The sequence below is a fragment of the Schistocerca gregaria genome, chromosome 2 (assembly GCF_023897955.1).
Source record: "Schistocerca gregaria isolate iqSchGreg1 chromosome 2, iqSchGreg1.2, whole genome shotgun sequence".
Classification (NCBI taxonomy): domain Eukaryota; kingdom Metazoa; phylum Arthropoda; class Insecta; order Orthoptera; family Acrididae; genus Schistocerca; species Schistocerca gregaria.
Window position 1 is genome coordinate 25,102,728 of NC_064921.1, and position 15,863 is coordinate 25,118,590.

General features: G+C 42.3%; 1 protein-coding gene across 1 annotated transcript in view; it reads right to left on the reverse strand.

Moving 5' to 3' along the window:
• Window positions 1-15,863, reverse strand: part of LOC126335601 (PDF receptor-like) — a 383,334-nt gene that overhangs the window by 151,220 nt on the left and 216,251 nt on the right. The window contains exon 4 of the mRNA XM_049999054.1: window positions 13,151-13,302. Coding sequence (XP_049855011.1) covers window positions 13,151-13,302 — 152 coding nt within the window. The remainder of the gene's footprint in view (window positions 1-13,150; window positions 13,303-15,863) is intronic.

A 15,863-nucleotide genomic window follows, 5' to 3' on the forward strand; every position in this document is an offset into this window, starting at 1 on the left:
ATGTATGGAAGTGAAACATGGACGATAAATAGTTTGGACAAGAAGAGAATAGAAGATTTCGAAATGTGGTGTTACAAAAGAATGCTGAAGATTAGATGGGTAGATCACATAACAAATGAGGAAGTATTGAACAGGATTGGGGAGAAGAGAAGTTTGTGGCACAACTTGACCACAAGAAGCGATAGGTTGGAAGGACATGTTCTGAGGCATCAAGGAATCACCAATTTAGTATTGGAGGGCAGCGTGGAGGGTAAAAATCGTAGAGGGAGACCAAGAGATGACTACACTAAGCAGATTCAGAAGGATGTAGATTGCAGTAGGTACTGGGAGATGAAGTAAATTGCACAAGATAGAGTAGCACGGAGAGCTGCATCTAACCAGTATCAGGACTGAAGACCACAACAACAACATATCTAAACGTGCTTCAGTAGATTTGCATGTACTAAAATACTTTTTGAGTTGCCAAAAGTGTTAACCTTAGGATCAGATCAGTTTTGGGATGTCAATTTTAGCTGCAATTCATGGTTCAGTTCCCATTTTCTTTTACAAAAGCGTATACTATCAGTTTAACAAACCGTATTTTAGGTGATACTTGCGACTCGGAAGCTTCAGAAAATTATTTTAGAACTCTCAGTTATTTAATAGTATGGACATAATATTGGAAGGTATAAAAAAGTAATCTTGACGTGACAACAATAGGGATACTTTTGTGAGTCTTGAAACACTTTTCAATTTTTACATTAATGGCTGATACCCATCTCTCTCTCACTGGCTTTGGACCGTCAAAATGATAAACGACCATTTACATTCTGGCGTGTGTAAAATCAGCCTAAACACGTTGAACTAATGTACACTCTATTTACAACATAATATTAGCTCAGATAATGCTGCTTCAGTGTTTTAATAATTTTAACTCAGTAATCTGCGAGGTCTCAGTGGCCTCATAGTTCGTTAATAGATTATTTTAACGCATTTTAGTCCAGTTTCTGAATATGGGCAATAGCGTTCAAACAAGGCCTAATGTTGCCAGTCTCTTCATAATTCTTTACGATTCTGTCTATCCTGTCATCCAGCTTCAAGTACTTCTTCTTTTTCTTCTTACCTTCAAGATTCACTTCCAATTTCATGTGCATGCAGCTTGTGAGCTCTGCTCCGTTTCTCAAGCACTCCACCAAATAGTGGATTCTAGGGTGAGGGTTTCCAATAATACTATTTATTTCGTTGTGCCACCCTTCAAGAACATTCGTCGTTCGGTGCCTTTTTCCGTAACAGTCCCATATTTCTATTGCGATATCCTTATTCTCTAGCCAATTATTCACAAAGTAGTCACAAAATTGAACCTTCCGTTATGAGGAACTTATGCATGAATCTCAATCCACCCATTGCATACGTCCTCCGGTCTTACAAATACCAGCGCTGCACACATGCTGACGTGACGTCTTAAATCCTCGTTCTGACGGTACTCCTCAGTTAGACCTAGAACTCGACTTCTTCTCCATAAACTATTCTTCATATGGAAGTAGAATCCATTTATTTCAACTGTGGGAAAATCTTGAGGAATGCCCGATATCGCAGCTGCCTTTACTTGTTTAGAACACCACTCAAGGACTGCCTGTTTCATCAGACGAAACAGACGAACATATGTGTCTTTCTTCTTATTAGGGAGTAGTGCAGATACAGTAGGAAGAATGTTTGTTTCATTAATTTGGCCTCCTTAGTCTACGTGTATGGTGTAGATTTGCGCAAACTGCTTGGTGCAGCTCTTAAATGTTCCATCCATAAAAAAATGGGAACATCTTTTTAAACTTTCATTTCTTTTGCTTCCACTAAAAATCATTATTCTCTCCTCTAATGTATCGTCTTCCAGAAGAAAACTACTGCCATCTCCCATTTTTAATACATCTTGAAGAAGATCAATTTCATAAGAGCTCTTAGGCTGTTGTTGGTTCTCCCGCGCTTGACTCCATCGACGACGCATGGTTCTCTTCATAGATTCTGAACTAGGCATCACTGTAACAATTTCCCATTTCATCCTCGTATATCTCCTACAACTGTGTAGTTTCTTCTCGAGACCTTCTCTTCGTCCTTTCATCTTGCTTTCTCACTGTCAGAGCCGCATCATCAGGTGATCCACAGAGATGTTCTAATAAGTTCAACACTTCTCCGTTCCTCGAAAGCAGCTTTCCCTTGCAATGATCCACTTTTCGGGGTAAGCACATCCACGTAACAACCCCTTCTTTAGATTCCCTCTGTTTAAGATACGCGTGACCTTTGTAATGAGCAGCAGGCCTGCACTTGTTCGTTGTAATAACGTCCATACTGATGGTCACATGAGGAACTTCGAAAGCAATCGGGGCGGGCGGGTGAGGAGGAGGAGGAAAGGGAGACAAGGGACCCAACCCTTCGGAGCAGGTAAACTCATGACAAATTTCCAGCGTAGCAACTGTCCGCACAACGTAGCTCATATCAAAGACAACGAGTTTTTCCGTCACAGGTTGCCTTATCATGGGGTCCCAGCCCCTCGCTCCCTCTCCCCACCAGCCGCCCCACCCCCCCCCCCCCCCCCCCGCCAACCCCCCGGCCGGCCGAAGTGGCCTAGCGGTTCTAGGCGCTACAGTCTGGAACCGCACGACCGCTACGGTGGCAGGTTCGAATCCTGCCTCGGACATGGATGTGTGTGATATCCTTAGGTTAGTTAGGTTTAAGTAGTTCTAAGGGGGCTCATGACCTCAGAAGTTAAGTCCCATAGTGCTCAGACCCATTTGAACCCTCCCCCCCCCCCCCCCCCTCCGACTTAAACCAGCTGACTTTTTTTTATCTTGGCATATATTACAGTTCTGTTGATAGTTTCGATGAACTTCAGCAGTACGTTGTGGATGCTTGTCAGTGGATTGGGAACACAACTGGGATTTTTGAACGTGTTTGAGCGTGGATGAGGTAACGTATTGAAGCCTTCACACGAACGATGGTCACGTGGAACATTTGTTGTCATGTGTTTGCCCTGAAGTGGGTATCTGCAGTTTAGATCATCGAGTTCTCTCTGATATAAGACGTTCATCGACTCAGTCGTAATATGCCACTTTAGGGATGGGAAGAACCGATACGGGTATTTTAGTTTTGAATAACCGGTATTTCTGTATTTGTTCTCGAGTATAACAAATGTGCTTTTTTTCTAATAACCGAGTTAAAAAACTAAATCTCGATTATATTTGGATGAAAATTACTTTGTGACCGACAGATTGCAGTGGCGGGAAGAAATATCGTCGGCATGCAGCCAACCATGCGTCACCAAGCACTGCACGTGTCTACAAAACAGGCATTACGGCGGGCACGTGGCGCTCCGTAATTTTTCGGAGTATAGCCATAGCAGCAGTGCTCAATTTTTTGGGTTTTAAATAAACCTTTTCTAAAATGGGGCATTTTTCGTAAAATATTCATTGGTTTTGAATATCGCGATATAATAGAAAATTGGAAAAGCAACCATTGCTACTTTAATAATAAATCCGAAAGAAACGAGCAACAAGCACGTAGTATAGGAATTGGTACAGCATTGCTTAGACTGTAGTGTCCGTGTAGCCATGTGTTGCGGCTTAAGATAGGCGTGCACTTTTAGTGCACAATCCTTGCCCCGACCTGTTCTGTACAGTGGATTCTCAGTGTCGTCATCGGAAATCCGTTGTATTGCTGAATTGTACCAACCCTAGTCTGAAAATAATCTTACGAAGTGACGTAGTAATGAAGTGCAACGCTTAATTTGCTTTGAATACGGAAAGATTTGTCTCTCACCATGAAATACTAAAAGGGAAAGGAAATTGCGTTAATAGTAATGCATTACATTGTTAACAACATTTCATTCACAGTATGCAATAAAAATAGAAAATAGCTGATCTGCTGACATTGTATGCTTGTTGCCCTTGAAAACGGACAAATTAACACGAAAAACAGAGTTCTTCAGACCCAGTATTCACCACTTAGCATCGACTGTTCGTATTATTAGACGCAATAGAAGAACGCTGATTTTTTTGGTCGTATACAACCACTCACCACTTTCCCAGAAAAGACTACGTTTTCTTTTATTTGTCTATTTCACTAAATATCTTGAGTCTATGTATCTGGCCGGCCGCTGTGGGTGAGCGGTTCTAGGCGCTTCAGTCCGGAACCGCGCTGCTGCTATGGTCGCAAGTTGGAATCCTGCCTCGGGTATGGATGTGTCTGATGTCCTTAGGTTACTTAGGTTTAAGTAGTCTAAGTCTAAGGGACTGATGACCGCAGATGTTAGGTCCCATAGCGCTTAGAGACATTTGAACCATCTATGTGTCTTGAAACAGGGAGAGATTAAATTTTACACTCTTTGTTCGATTTCTAATTTTATTAGAGGAAATAATTGGAATAAAATGCCGAGAATCGGTTATTTCAGGAGCTGGTTATTTAAGCTATTTTGTCAGGTACCCACCTATTTCCTAACCTACGTTTCCTATGATTGTTCACTTCTTTCACTGCCCTCTACTCACCCCTCTAGCTGTGCCCATAATGGACAAACATCTTGGAGCAGAACGCACGCTATAGCAGTGAGCAAGATAGGTGGAAATTTATCTACAAGATGTCAGCTATGCCAGCAGCTGTTGCCACCACAGCCGTAATTATGATGAGATGAAGACGGAATCGTTGAAAGAATAATGCGTACTGCGATAATGAATATCTTTCGCTTAATGCGTTTGTGAGCGTGGTCACAGACTTAAAGATGGCAAATAGTATTCTGTTTAAAAACTTGTCACATGATTTCGAAGTTGCAGTATATCCTGTTGGGCCACTAACAACGAAGGCAAATATCGAACATACAGACGCCACTGGCAAAAAGTTTAGCACTGACACTTTAAATTGTAGTGACACAAGTTTCAGTGGAAGGTGCATAGATTCCTATGACGATGCATAAATATTTCCAGACTTTGGTGAAATCCCTGGAAAACTATGTCAAGCAACGTCATGGCTATTAAAGGTTTAATTTCCTGGAAAACAAAATAGTAGGTTGACGCTTATTACCAATAATCGAAGAATATATGTTCATGTTTCAACACATAACACTCTAGAGGTATACTGGAAGTCTTTACCTTCAACCTACAAACTCTAGGGACGAGTGTTTGGATGCCGCGAGAATTTTCGTAATGAGCTTTATTTTCCCACATAATTTGTTGATTTTGGAAGAAGAACTTCTGGTTCTACACTGTCTACACAGCACTGTAAGCAGTTCATCCACATCTACACGGCTATTCTGCAATTCAAGTTTATATGCTGGGCAGAGGGTTCATCGAACCACCTTCATAATAATGCTGCGTTATTCCACTCTCGAACAGCACCCTGAGAAAGCTAACACTTACGTATTGATGTGCGAACTCTGATTTCCCTAATTTTATTATAATTATAGTTTCTCCTTATGTAGGTCTGTGCCAACAAAATATTTTCGCATTTGGAGCGGTAGTTGGTGATCGAAATTTTGTGATAAGATCCCGCCGCAACGAGAAATGCCTTTGATTTAATTATGTCCACTTCAAAAAATGTATCATGTACGTGGCACGCTCTCCAATTTGGCTCGATAACACAAATCGTGCTGCCCTTCTTTGTACTTTCTCGACGTACTCCGTTAATCCTATCTGGTATGGATCCCACATCTCGTAGCAGTATACTAAAAGCGGATGAACAAGCGTAGTGTAGGCAGTCTCTTTAGTAGATCTGTTAAATCTTCTAAGTGTTCTGCCAATAAGACGCAGACCTTGCTTCTCCTTCCCCTCAACGTTTTCTATGTGTTCAGAGCAAATTAAGCTGTTCGAAACTGTAATTACTAGGTATTTAGTTTAATTTACTGCCTTTAGATTTGATTGATTTATCGTGTAACAGAAGTTTGACGGATTCATTTTAGCACTCATGTAGATGACTTCACACTTTTCGTTATTTACGGTCAGTTGCCAATTTTCACGTCATACAGGTATGTTATCTAAACCGTTTTCCAATGGGTTTTGATCTTCTGATGACTACGGCTTGTGAGTATTTGTGAGGGACGTTTTACAGTTATTTCGTTTCACTATGTCTTTACAGTCCGCAGTATTAGCCAGCCACTAGAAATTGTAAGGTAAGTGGCATCATATTCAGTTTTGGTAGGTATGCTTGCCTGCTCTAATTTCAACCATACTGCAATGATCTTTCCATGTCTTCTGAGGACGCCTAATATTTCTTTCCCTTCATGTGTAATAGTATATTAATTTAGGTATTAGATCATCTGCTATCCTTTGAAAGTATTCATGCCATTTCTTTCTGTACTCCTCTGTTATCTGAAATATGCTTTTGACATCCATCTCATTGTTATTTTCACTTTCTTTTTCTGATTCCTGTGTTTGAAAGAGGCTACTGATTTTAGGACTATCATCTCTGCTGCCTATGTTATATATTCTTTACATTTATGTCTTTTTCGTTAGGCCACTCGGCCGTACTCCTAACGCAACGACAAACTTGAATGAAAGCGAAAAACTGAAACTTTGGACAGTGAGATGTCGTAAGCAAAGCACCAAATGAAAATAACGGAGGATAAGTGCATTTCTTTCCGACTAGAATAAGTGATTCCTGCGCACGGTATACCTGACTTTGCACTGATCTGTCCGCCCCCTTACACCTTCTTGCAACGGCCGCAAGTAGCTAGTGCACACAGAAAGGTGCACCTTTGGACAGACTGCACGGACGCAACATCGTTATCATCACCACATCGTTATCATCACCACAATCATTATCATCTTCTCAGGACCAGCTACACCAGACCCGTCTGTGTTTCGTAGTAATCAACTAAAGATATACTTTTCATTGTATTTTAATTGTTTTACTAAGAAAAAAATTCATGTTTATATTTTAACATATCTTAGCTTAAGAGCACCCCAACAATACAGCGACAGCCTCTTCCCTCTCCTTTACGTGGGGAGACTGAAATGAATAAATTAAAAACAGTGTTTATCCCATCGTACAGAAAGGACTCAGGAGAGTGGAAGATGTTTTACCCATTTCTGCCGCGCACATTGAGTCATGAGTATAAGGCTCCATGCTTGAAAACTGTTGGTTAGTCTGATTCGTGTGATAGATATCCATGTTTTCTAAATGAAAATAAACAACATTACAGAGGAGTGAAATACAGATCTATCAGTTAGCAATAAAGTCTGACGGTAACCATAATATTCGCAGTGTAGATCGTTCTGTCTGCATCACGTATCACCAGACATTAGATGACGAGTGACATCAGTGCTACGATAGCATCGAAATCTCATCTATGCTGACTGGCCTAAAACTGTATATACTTTGGCAAAAATGAAGAAAGTGTAATTCTGCGTCAGTGCAGGTTTTAATTTCATCCCCTGCGAGTTTCGACAGTGAATTCAACATCATGAGGGGGAAGAAATCTCTTACAGACTGCCTTTTTTTGCCAGCCGCTGTGGCAGAGCAGTTCTAGGCGCTTCAGTCCGGAACCGCGCGATTGCTATGGTCGCAAGTTGGAATCCTGCCTCGGGCATGGATGTGTGTGACGTCCATATGTTAGTTAGGTTTAAGTAGTTCTACGTTCTAGGGGACTAATGGCCTCAGAGGTTACGTCCCATAGTGCTCAGAGCCATCTGAATAATTTTTTAACTGTTTTTTATGGTAAGAGGTGGCGATTTCCTCCAGTAGAATGCGATATAGCTGTGCGATTAGCTTACCATTTTGCGCTAGTTAAATCACCTAGAGCGAATACGATGTTTCCGTGCCAAGTAGTTTGAAAGTACAAAAAGGTCCTACGTCACAAGAAGAACGCCAAGTGTGCTGCACTGTGACGCGGTAAATCCATTTTTTCGTCCAGTGTCCCACAATAACATAATGTTGTGACCGCGATGCAATGAAATTAAATTTCATTGAAAGATTTAAAACTATCTACTTACATCATTTATTTACAGCCAACAAACGATAAATAAGATGACAATATGCATTTTGCACTGTTGTTGTGGCAGACGTAGGACTTATATTTTCTTTTTCTCAAGAAGAGACCGATATTTAAATGAATGACAATGAACTTTACTTACTTAACAAGGATTGGAACATAAAATTCATCTACTTCTACACATTAGCATAAAAAACCACGAGAGCCATTAAAATGCCACAGATACTGCCAAAGTAGAATTATGTTAGAGATGACTTCTAGGTGACGGTCGTTTAACCGTCTAAACGCTTTGAGTAAGAAATAAACATAGTAGCTGATACAAAATTACCAGTGTTACGCAGCAGTTATCAAATGGTAGTTTATATTATGTGAAATCTTTAGCTACATGCCCAAGACTATTAAGTGTGTGTTTTCCACTACGTTTTGTTTCATGGAAAAAAGCACAGCACTGTTCAGATGCAAGGCGTATGACCTTCCTCTGCTGTTCGATTTCCTGGAATCTGAAAACTCCATTGTCAAGAGTAACAGCAGAGGAAATTTATCGGGGGAGACTGTGTAAGTAGAGGCAGTTGGAAAAGGCGGACAGGATTCCATTGATACTCACTGCACATTGCTTTGTTTCGTGACTATCGTGGAAACAGCTGCAGCTACAAAATTGTAATCGAGTCAAAAGTATCTTGAAATGAAACGAGAGTGTGTATCAGAAAAATTGATTCGATTTCGCCAGACTGTATGTTTTACATGAATGAAGATAAGAACTTAGGATAAATTGTAGCCAAAACATCGAGAGTACTCTACTTCCGGAATAGTTGGTTGCTGTTAGGGCTCTCCCTGGCTCAACTAGCTCATTACCTGATGACCGTCGAATCGAGATGACAACAAGGCGTTTCTGATTCTTCGTTCGAATAGGTGCAACCCAGCTATAGCCGTGCTGCTTGATGTTAGATCTGCCTCTCCTACAACGGCAGGCCCGTGCTGTTGTCGAGTTGTATTGTTAACCTCCAGAGTCGCCTGATGTTACGGTATCTGATTTTTTTGTTTAATTATGGGCCGGGAAAGACTCCCTGTGCGTGCTTCCTATTCCAACAACTTCCGGCGGAAAACGACGCCGTACACCATTAGCATTGAATGCTATAAATCCAGACAAATTCGTAAAAGTGCGGGATGAATTTGACGGTTGTCTGGCTGTTTGTCGTCCGTCCCGTGAAGAGAGCGTTGAACACTGGTACATGGAAACTTTGGGGCTAAGCGTCAGTGTATTCTAATATTGTATGTGAGTACATGTCGAGAACATACCCTTGCAAAATCGGATGGTTCTCATGATTATAACAATTTTGTAGTACTTTGTGTAAGAAAAAATTACTGCGATGCATCTTCGTTCATTTACAAAATACATTGATAAGCCAAAACGTTATGACCGCTGCCTGCCGATAGGTTGAAAGCTATCTAAGGGTGCCGAGCCCACATGAGGTGGTACGGGAAATATATAACCGAAGTACAAGCGAATGAGGGATCATTCTAGAGGCAATATGGACCGAAAATGGGGGAACCCACTAAGGTAAAGGTATTTGATAGGACTGGCTGTTACGCTTCGCCTCCTGGGAACGATTATTTCGGAAGCTGGTCCCTGCTGGTGTACTACTGCCTCCAGACTCTATGAGAAATGGTTGAAGAAAGCTGAAACCATCACCAGGCGACAAGGTGTTGGACGTCCGCGATTCATCACAGAACACGGTGGTCTGCGGCTGGTCCGCTCTGTAAAACAGGACAGGCAGCCACTTGCAGCAGATCTGACGACAGCCTCCAGTGCTGGCGCAGGCACCAATGTTCCGGAACACAACATTCACCACACTTTGTTGAACATCGGGTCACTGAAGTAGACGAACCTAATGATATCGTCACTTTCCGCTGCATTTGGCACAAGATAGTTGAGATCGTAACACGTTATCTGGTCGGATGAATCACTTTCCTGCTACACCGGATCGATAGCCGTGGCCATCCACCCGAACGACTACTCCAAATACGTACTGCGCTACGCACGCAGGCCGATAGGGGCAACATCAGACATAAAGGACTTCACCTAGGCTTCCAAGCGAGCTGTGGTAGTAACTGAACGCAACACGACAGCTGTGAGCTACGTGGGCGTTAAAGCGGACCATATGCCCCGACGGCGCTGGCATAATCCAGCAGGATAATACTCCATGTCTTAAGGCCAGACTAAAACTACAGTACTACAGATCCGTGTGTTGGACACCGTATTCGCCTGGTATGAGCCCACATCCGTGAGGATATCAAGAGCCAGCTCACTACCATCGAGTCATCACCACGTAACGCCGTGGGAACTGGATGACCAGTACGTAGACATGTGTTGCCACATTACTATGGAAACCCATTAGGGTGACTCGTGTACTTAAGGAGGGTAAAAGAATAAACACGAAAAATTCCAGATCAATATTCGTAACATCGGTTTGCTGCAGAATTCCAGAACGTATTCTCACTTCGGACATAATAAATTTCTTCAGACGGAAAACCTTCCGTCCACAAATCAGTGCGGATTTAGAAAGCATCCCTCTGCGAAACATCTCTTGCTCTTTTCTGACGTGATATCCTCCGAATCATGAATGAAGGGCAACAGGTACGCATTCCTAGATTTCCGAAATGCGTTTGACAGCGTGCAGCAATACAAACTATTAACGAAGGCGCGAGAATACGGAGGTGGATGACAGATGTATGAGAGGCGCGAAGACTACTTTAGTAATACAACGCAGTATTTTGTGTCCGACGGCGGGAGTTTGTCAGAGATTAGAGCATCGTCAGGAACGACCCAGGGATTTGTAATGGTACCTCTCTGATTTTCTGAATACAAAAATGATCTGAAAGGGTAAGCAGCGATCTGTCGCTGTTTGCTGAAGAAGCTGTGTTTTACGGGACGGTGTAATACTTGAATAAGTGTAGAATCATACAAGATCATTTAGACAAAATTTCTAATGGGTGTAATGAATGTCAGCTAGCTCTAAATGTAACTTAATGCACATGAATAGCAAAAACGATCGCTTAGTGATCGAATGCAGCATCAGTAGTGTGCTTTTTGACACAGTAACGTCATTAAGCGTAAGAACCGTAGTAGCGAAGACAAAAGATAGACTTGAATTTGTTGGGAGTAATTTAGGAAAGTGTGGTTCACTGGTAAAGGAGACCGCGTATATCATGATAGTGCGACCCACTGTCGAGTATTGTTTGTGTGTTTGGGATCCACACCCGGTCGGGTTAAAGAAAGACATGAAGCCTATTCAGAGGAGGGCTTCTAAATTTGATAGTAGTAGGCATGACCAACAAGCAATTGCTACGGATATGCTTCAGCAACTTAAATGGGAATCCCTGGGTGGAAAACAACTTCCTTTTCGCGGAACACTTTCGTTCGAAAAAACTTAGAGAACTTGAGAAGCTGAGTGGAAAACGATTATACTGTCGCTAACGTACATTTCGCTTAGCGGCCGCTAAGATAAAACATGAGAAATCAGGGATTGTATAGAGCGATACAACGGCAGTGGTACCCTCGCTCAATTTTCGAGTGGAATAGAGAAGGAAATGACTAAAATGAGATTTTCACTCTGCAGCGGAGTGTGCGCTGATATGAAACTTTCTGGCAGATTAAAACTGTGTGCCGGACCGAGACTTGAACTCGGGACCTTTGCCTTTCGCGGGCAAGTGATCTACCAACTGAGCTACCCAAGCACGACTTACTTACCCAAGCACAGCTTTACTTCTGCCAGTACCTCGTCTCCTACCTTCCAAACTTAACAAAAGTTCTCCCGCGAACCTTGCAGAACTAGCACTCCTGAAATAAAGGATATTGCGGAGATATGGCTCAGCCACAGCCTGGGGGATGTTCTCAGAATGAGATTTTCACTCTGCAGTGGAGTGTGCGCTGATATGAAACTTTCTGGCAGATTAAAACTGTGTGCCGGACCGAGACTTGAACTCGGGACCTTTGCCTTTCGCGGGCAAGTGATCTACCAACTGAGCTACCCAAGCACGACTTACTTACCCAAGCACAGCTTTACTTCTGCCAGTACCTCGTCTCCTACCTTCCAAACTTAACAAAAGTTCTCCCGCGAACCTTGCAGAACTAGCACTCCTGAAATAAAGGATATTGCGGAGATATGGCTCAGCCACAGCCTGGGGGATGTTCTCAGAATGAGATTTTCACTCTGCAGTGGAGTGTGCGCTGATATGAAACTTTCTGGCAGATTAAAACTGTGTGCCGGACCGAGACCCGAACTCGGGAGCTTTGCCTTTCGCGGACAAGTGCTCTACCAACTGAGCACCCAAGCACGAGTTACGCCCCGTCCTCACAGCTTTACTTCTACCAGTCCCTTGTCTCCTATTTTCCAAAGGAGAGCTTCTGTTAAAGGCAAAGGTTCCGAGTTTGAGTCTCGGTCCGGCACACAGTTTTAATCCTCCAGGAAGTTTCAGGAAATGACTAGTGGTGCTCCCGGGTACCCTCTGCGGTGCGCCGTACGATTGTTTGTGGTATATATATGTGGCTGTAAATGTAGATGTAGCAGAGCGTTTGGAATTCAAGTCTCGCAGAATCACTACTATATTGTCTTCCAAAAAATGAACTAGCACACTATCAAGCAGAGAATCTCAAAGGTTTGGCTCATCAGTATCGAGTATTGCGAAAACGATAGGCCTGTTTGGTACACCCTGATTTGCTGTATTACCACATTTGACATTGCATTCATCAGAATCGACTACTGCGAAAAGATACGCCTTTTTGGTACACCCTTCTTTGCTATATTTCCACATTTGACTTTCCGTTCATCAGTATCGAGTATTGTCAAAAGGGATAAGCCTCTTTGGTACACCCTGGTTTGGTGTATTTGAACATTTGACATTCCGTTCATTAGCATCGAATATTGTGAAAAAGGATAAGCCTCTTTGGTACAGTCTACTTTGCAGTACTTCTCTAATTGACATTCCGGAAGGAAAAAATATCTTGAAATGCGTAGGCTATAATGGAAGTCTTCCGAAGTGTCCTCGTATTGGCACTGACATTGTTGCAAAGTGGTGTTTTACTGAACGCTCTTTGTGCGTGTTTGACTGAGTGCGCTTACTTGTGATAATTCAGGGGGTGCGTAGTCCCATGCGAGCCTGCATATGTCTCTGTGGCTCCTTTTGCGGAATCATCAGTTGGCTTACCTTGGCGGCGGCCTCAGAGCCGGCGTAGAGCCTCCGCATGAGCTGCAGGGTCTCCGGCAGGTAGCAGGGCGTGTAGTTGGTCCAGCCCTGAGGGGACGAAGGGTCGCGGCCCTCCCACCGCCCTTCCAGCGAGCACCGCCGCACGGCGAACTCTGCAACGGAAACATTGCACTGCGAATGGAAAGGTCACAAGAGACATTAATTAGCGAGGGCACAAGCGAAGCGTCTGCAACATTACCCATCAGTATTAATAAAAGTTTCCTTCCTGTATGACTTGCTACGACTATTACACTTTTTTTATTTTATTTATTGACCTTTAACTTGTGCCAAGTAATTCCCTCGTATAAAATACACATTTGATTCACTTGTGGCAAGCGCTTACTACACTGCCGGCCATTAAAATTACACCAGAAAGGATAGTAAATAACGAAATTTTACCAAATGAGCAGTACCCGCGTAGGGTGTCCCAAGAGGAAAGGTCAATATTCAGGGATATGACAGAAACGTTGAGCTCTAAAATGCATACGTTAGCAGTTATGGCCACTTGTTTATCTTCGGTGCTGTGAAGCACTTCCATTCTATGACATGCTCTTTGCTTTCCATACTGTAACAGTTGCTAGGACGGGCCAAAAGAAGAAAAAGAAATACAGTAAACATGGGCTGTAATGCTCATGCTTTAAGGCCGATGAGTTCTTGTTCATCTTCATTGCAGTGAAACACTTCTCTTGTACCAAACAAGTGCTCACAGCTCACAGACAAATAGGTAAAACAGAATATCTTGCTGCTGGAGTTCGTAAAGTATGATTTTTCACTTTTGAGTTTCGCCAGGTAAGAAATGTGGAAGTGTTGAATTATGTGTGTTCATTGGTCAATGCGAAGTAGACGTCTCCCAAAGGATAAGTCAATCGAGGGTAGGTCTTACATAATTAAATGGTGTCTTTTCGACTTTGCACATATCCAGCCGAACAAAGTAAATAGTGTTATATGCTGTGATTGAAAGCATTCTAACATATGGGTTCAATTTTTGGACACTGAACGAGAGACAAAGGGAGGAATTGAAGCTACCCAAGTGGATGAGTTACCGCGTAGCACTAGGGCGACCTCCTTGGATCAACTGAGTAATGAATGGATGCGGTGAAACCAATTACGTAGAGGACTGACACTCGAGCACTGAGATGTTATAGACAAGGACGGATGGAGGGACAAACAATGATAGCGTTGGTCGCTCAGTTGGTTTCCGCCAAGGAGAAGAAGCTATTGGAGGCCGAAGAGAATTTGGAGGGAACTGTAGTCAAAGTCATGGATGGGAAAGGTCTGGCGGAAGAAGACTGGCGGGGTAGAAGTCTGTGGCATCTGAGGACAGTGAAGTTTGTCGTCATGGAAGTTTGTGGAATCTGAGGACAGGGAATTACGGGTGAGTGGGAATGTCTGCTAAAGTAAACCATGCAAGTCAGTTTACCAGACAATCATTTTTTTTAATTTTCGGTTGTATTACCTAGTCTTAAAAAAGTAAACCAAAGAGCTTGCTATAGATGACATTCGTTTCACAGTATCGCAGATAAAGAAGTGTCCATAGCTCTTACGGTATGTATTTCAAAGCCCATATTTACTAACATTTTTGGTTTGAAGATCATTCCTGAGATATCCCTGAATACTAAGCATTTAGCCGGCCGGAGTGGCCGTGCGGTTCTAGGCGCTACAGTCTGGAGCCGTGTGACCGATACTGTCGCAGGTTCGAATCCTGCCTCGGGCATGGATGTGTGTGATGTCCTTAGGTCAGTTAGATTTAATTAGTTCTAAGTTCTAGACGACTGATGACCTCAGAAGCTAAGTTGCATAGTGCTCAGAGCCATTTGAACCAGCCATACTTAGCATTCTTCCCGGGAAAAGCTGTGTATTACTAAACGACCGAAATAGTTGCACATATTTCATATAGTTAATGGCGAATTAAAATTTTTTAAATCTAATATTAATCTACTTAAAAGAGATAAAGGTTTAACACATGAAGTCCGTTCTTAAAGTTGATACTGCGTATGTCTTTTATGACAGTGCAATTCACTGCGTGGAAATTACCCAGACTACATTCATCAAGTATTTGAGAACGTGTACACTAAGAGACTTCTAACACTTTGTACACATTGTTTCAAATATTTTGCGAAAGATTTGCCTACTGTGTTCGCATAAAATTATGAAATGATGGAAGTTTACGGCTTACTAACTTTTGCTCTTCATGCCGGAGAAGTTCATCATCACGCATGAAGTTCTTCATTTATTACTTATTGACTACTAGCCCTATTCGCCGTATGTTTAGCACACAGTATCATCACAATCCACTGAATGATCTGTAAAACAATATATTCCTGTGACAGATATTTAATGAAATACGATGTCATAATTATTGTGATGTGTGAAAGTGTAGCTTTTCTTAAAATGGAACGCAAATTACCCAGACTTTACTCATCACATGTCTGATAATGAGAGCAATAGCAAGTATTTAGAAAATATAAAGATATTATCACTTTCTTGGTTTACCAGTTCTGGTTTTGACTTTTCGTTACTCTATGGGTCAATTCTCCGAATCTAACAAAAAGAATATAATTATGGTTTCACGTCGTCTACCTTAAAGGTTTTACGGTCTTAAAAAGTAACTCATCTGTAAAGAAATCAGAAGTTTGAAGCCGTCCGATTGCTTAAAGAGTAGAGGGTGGGGGTT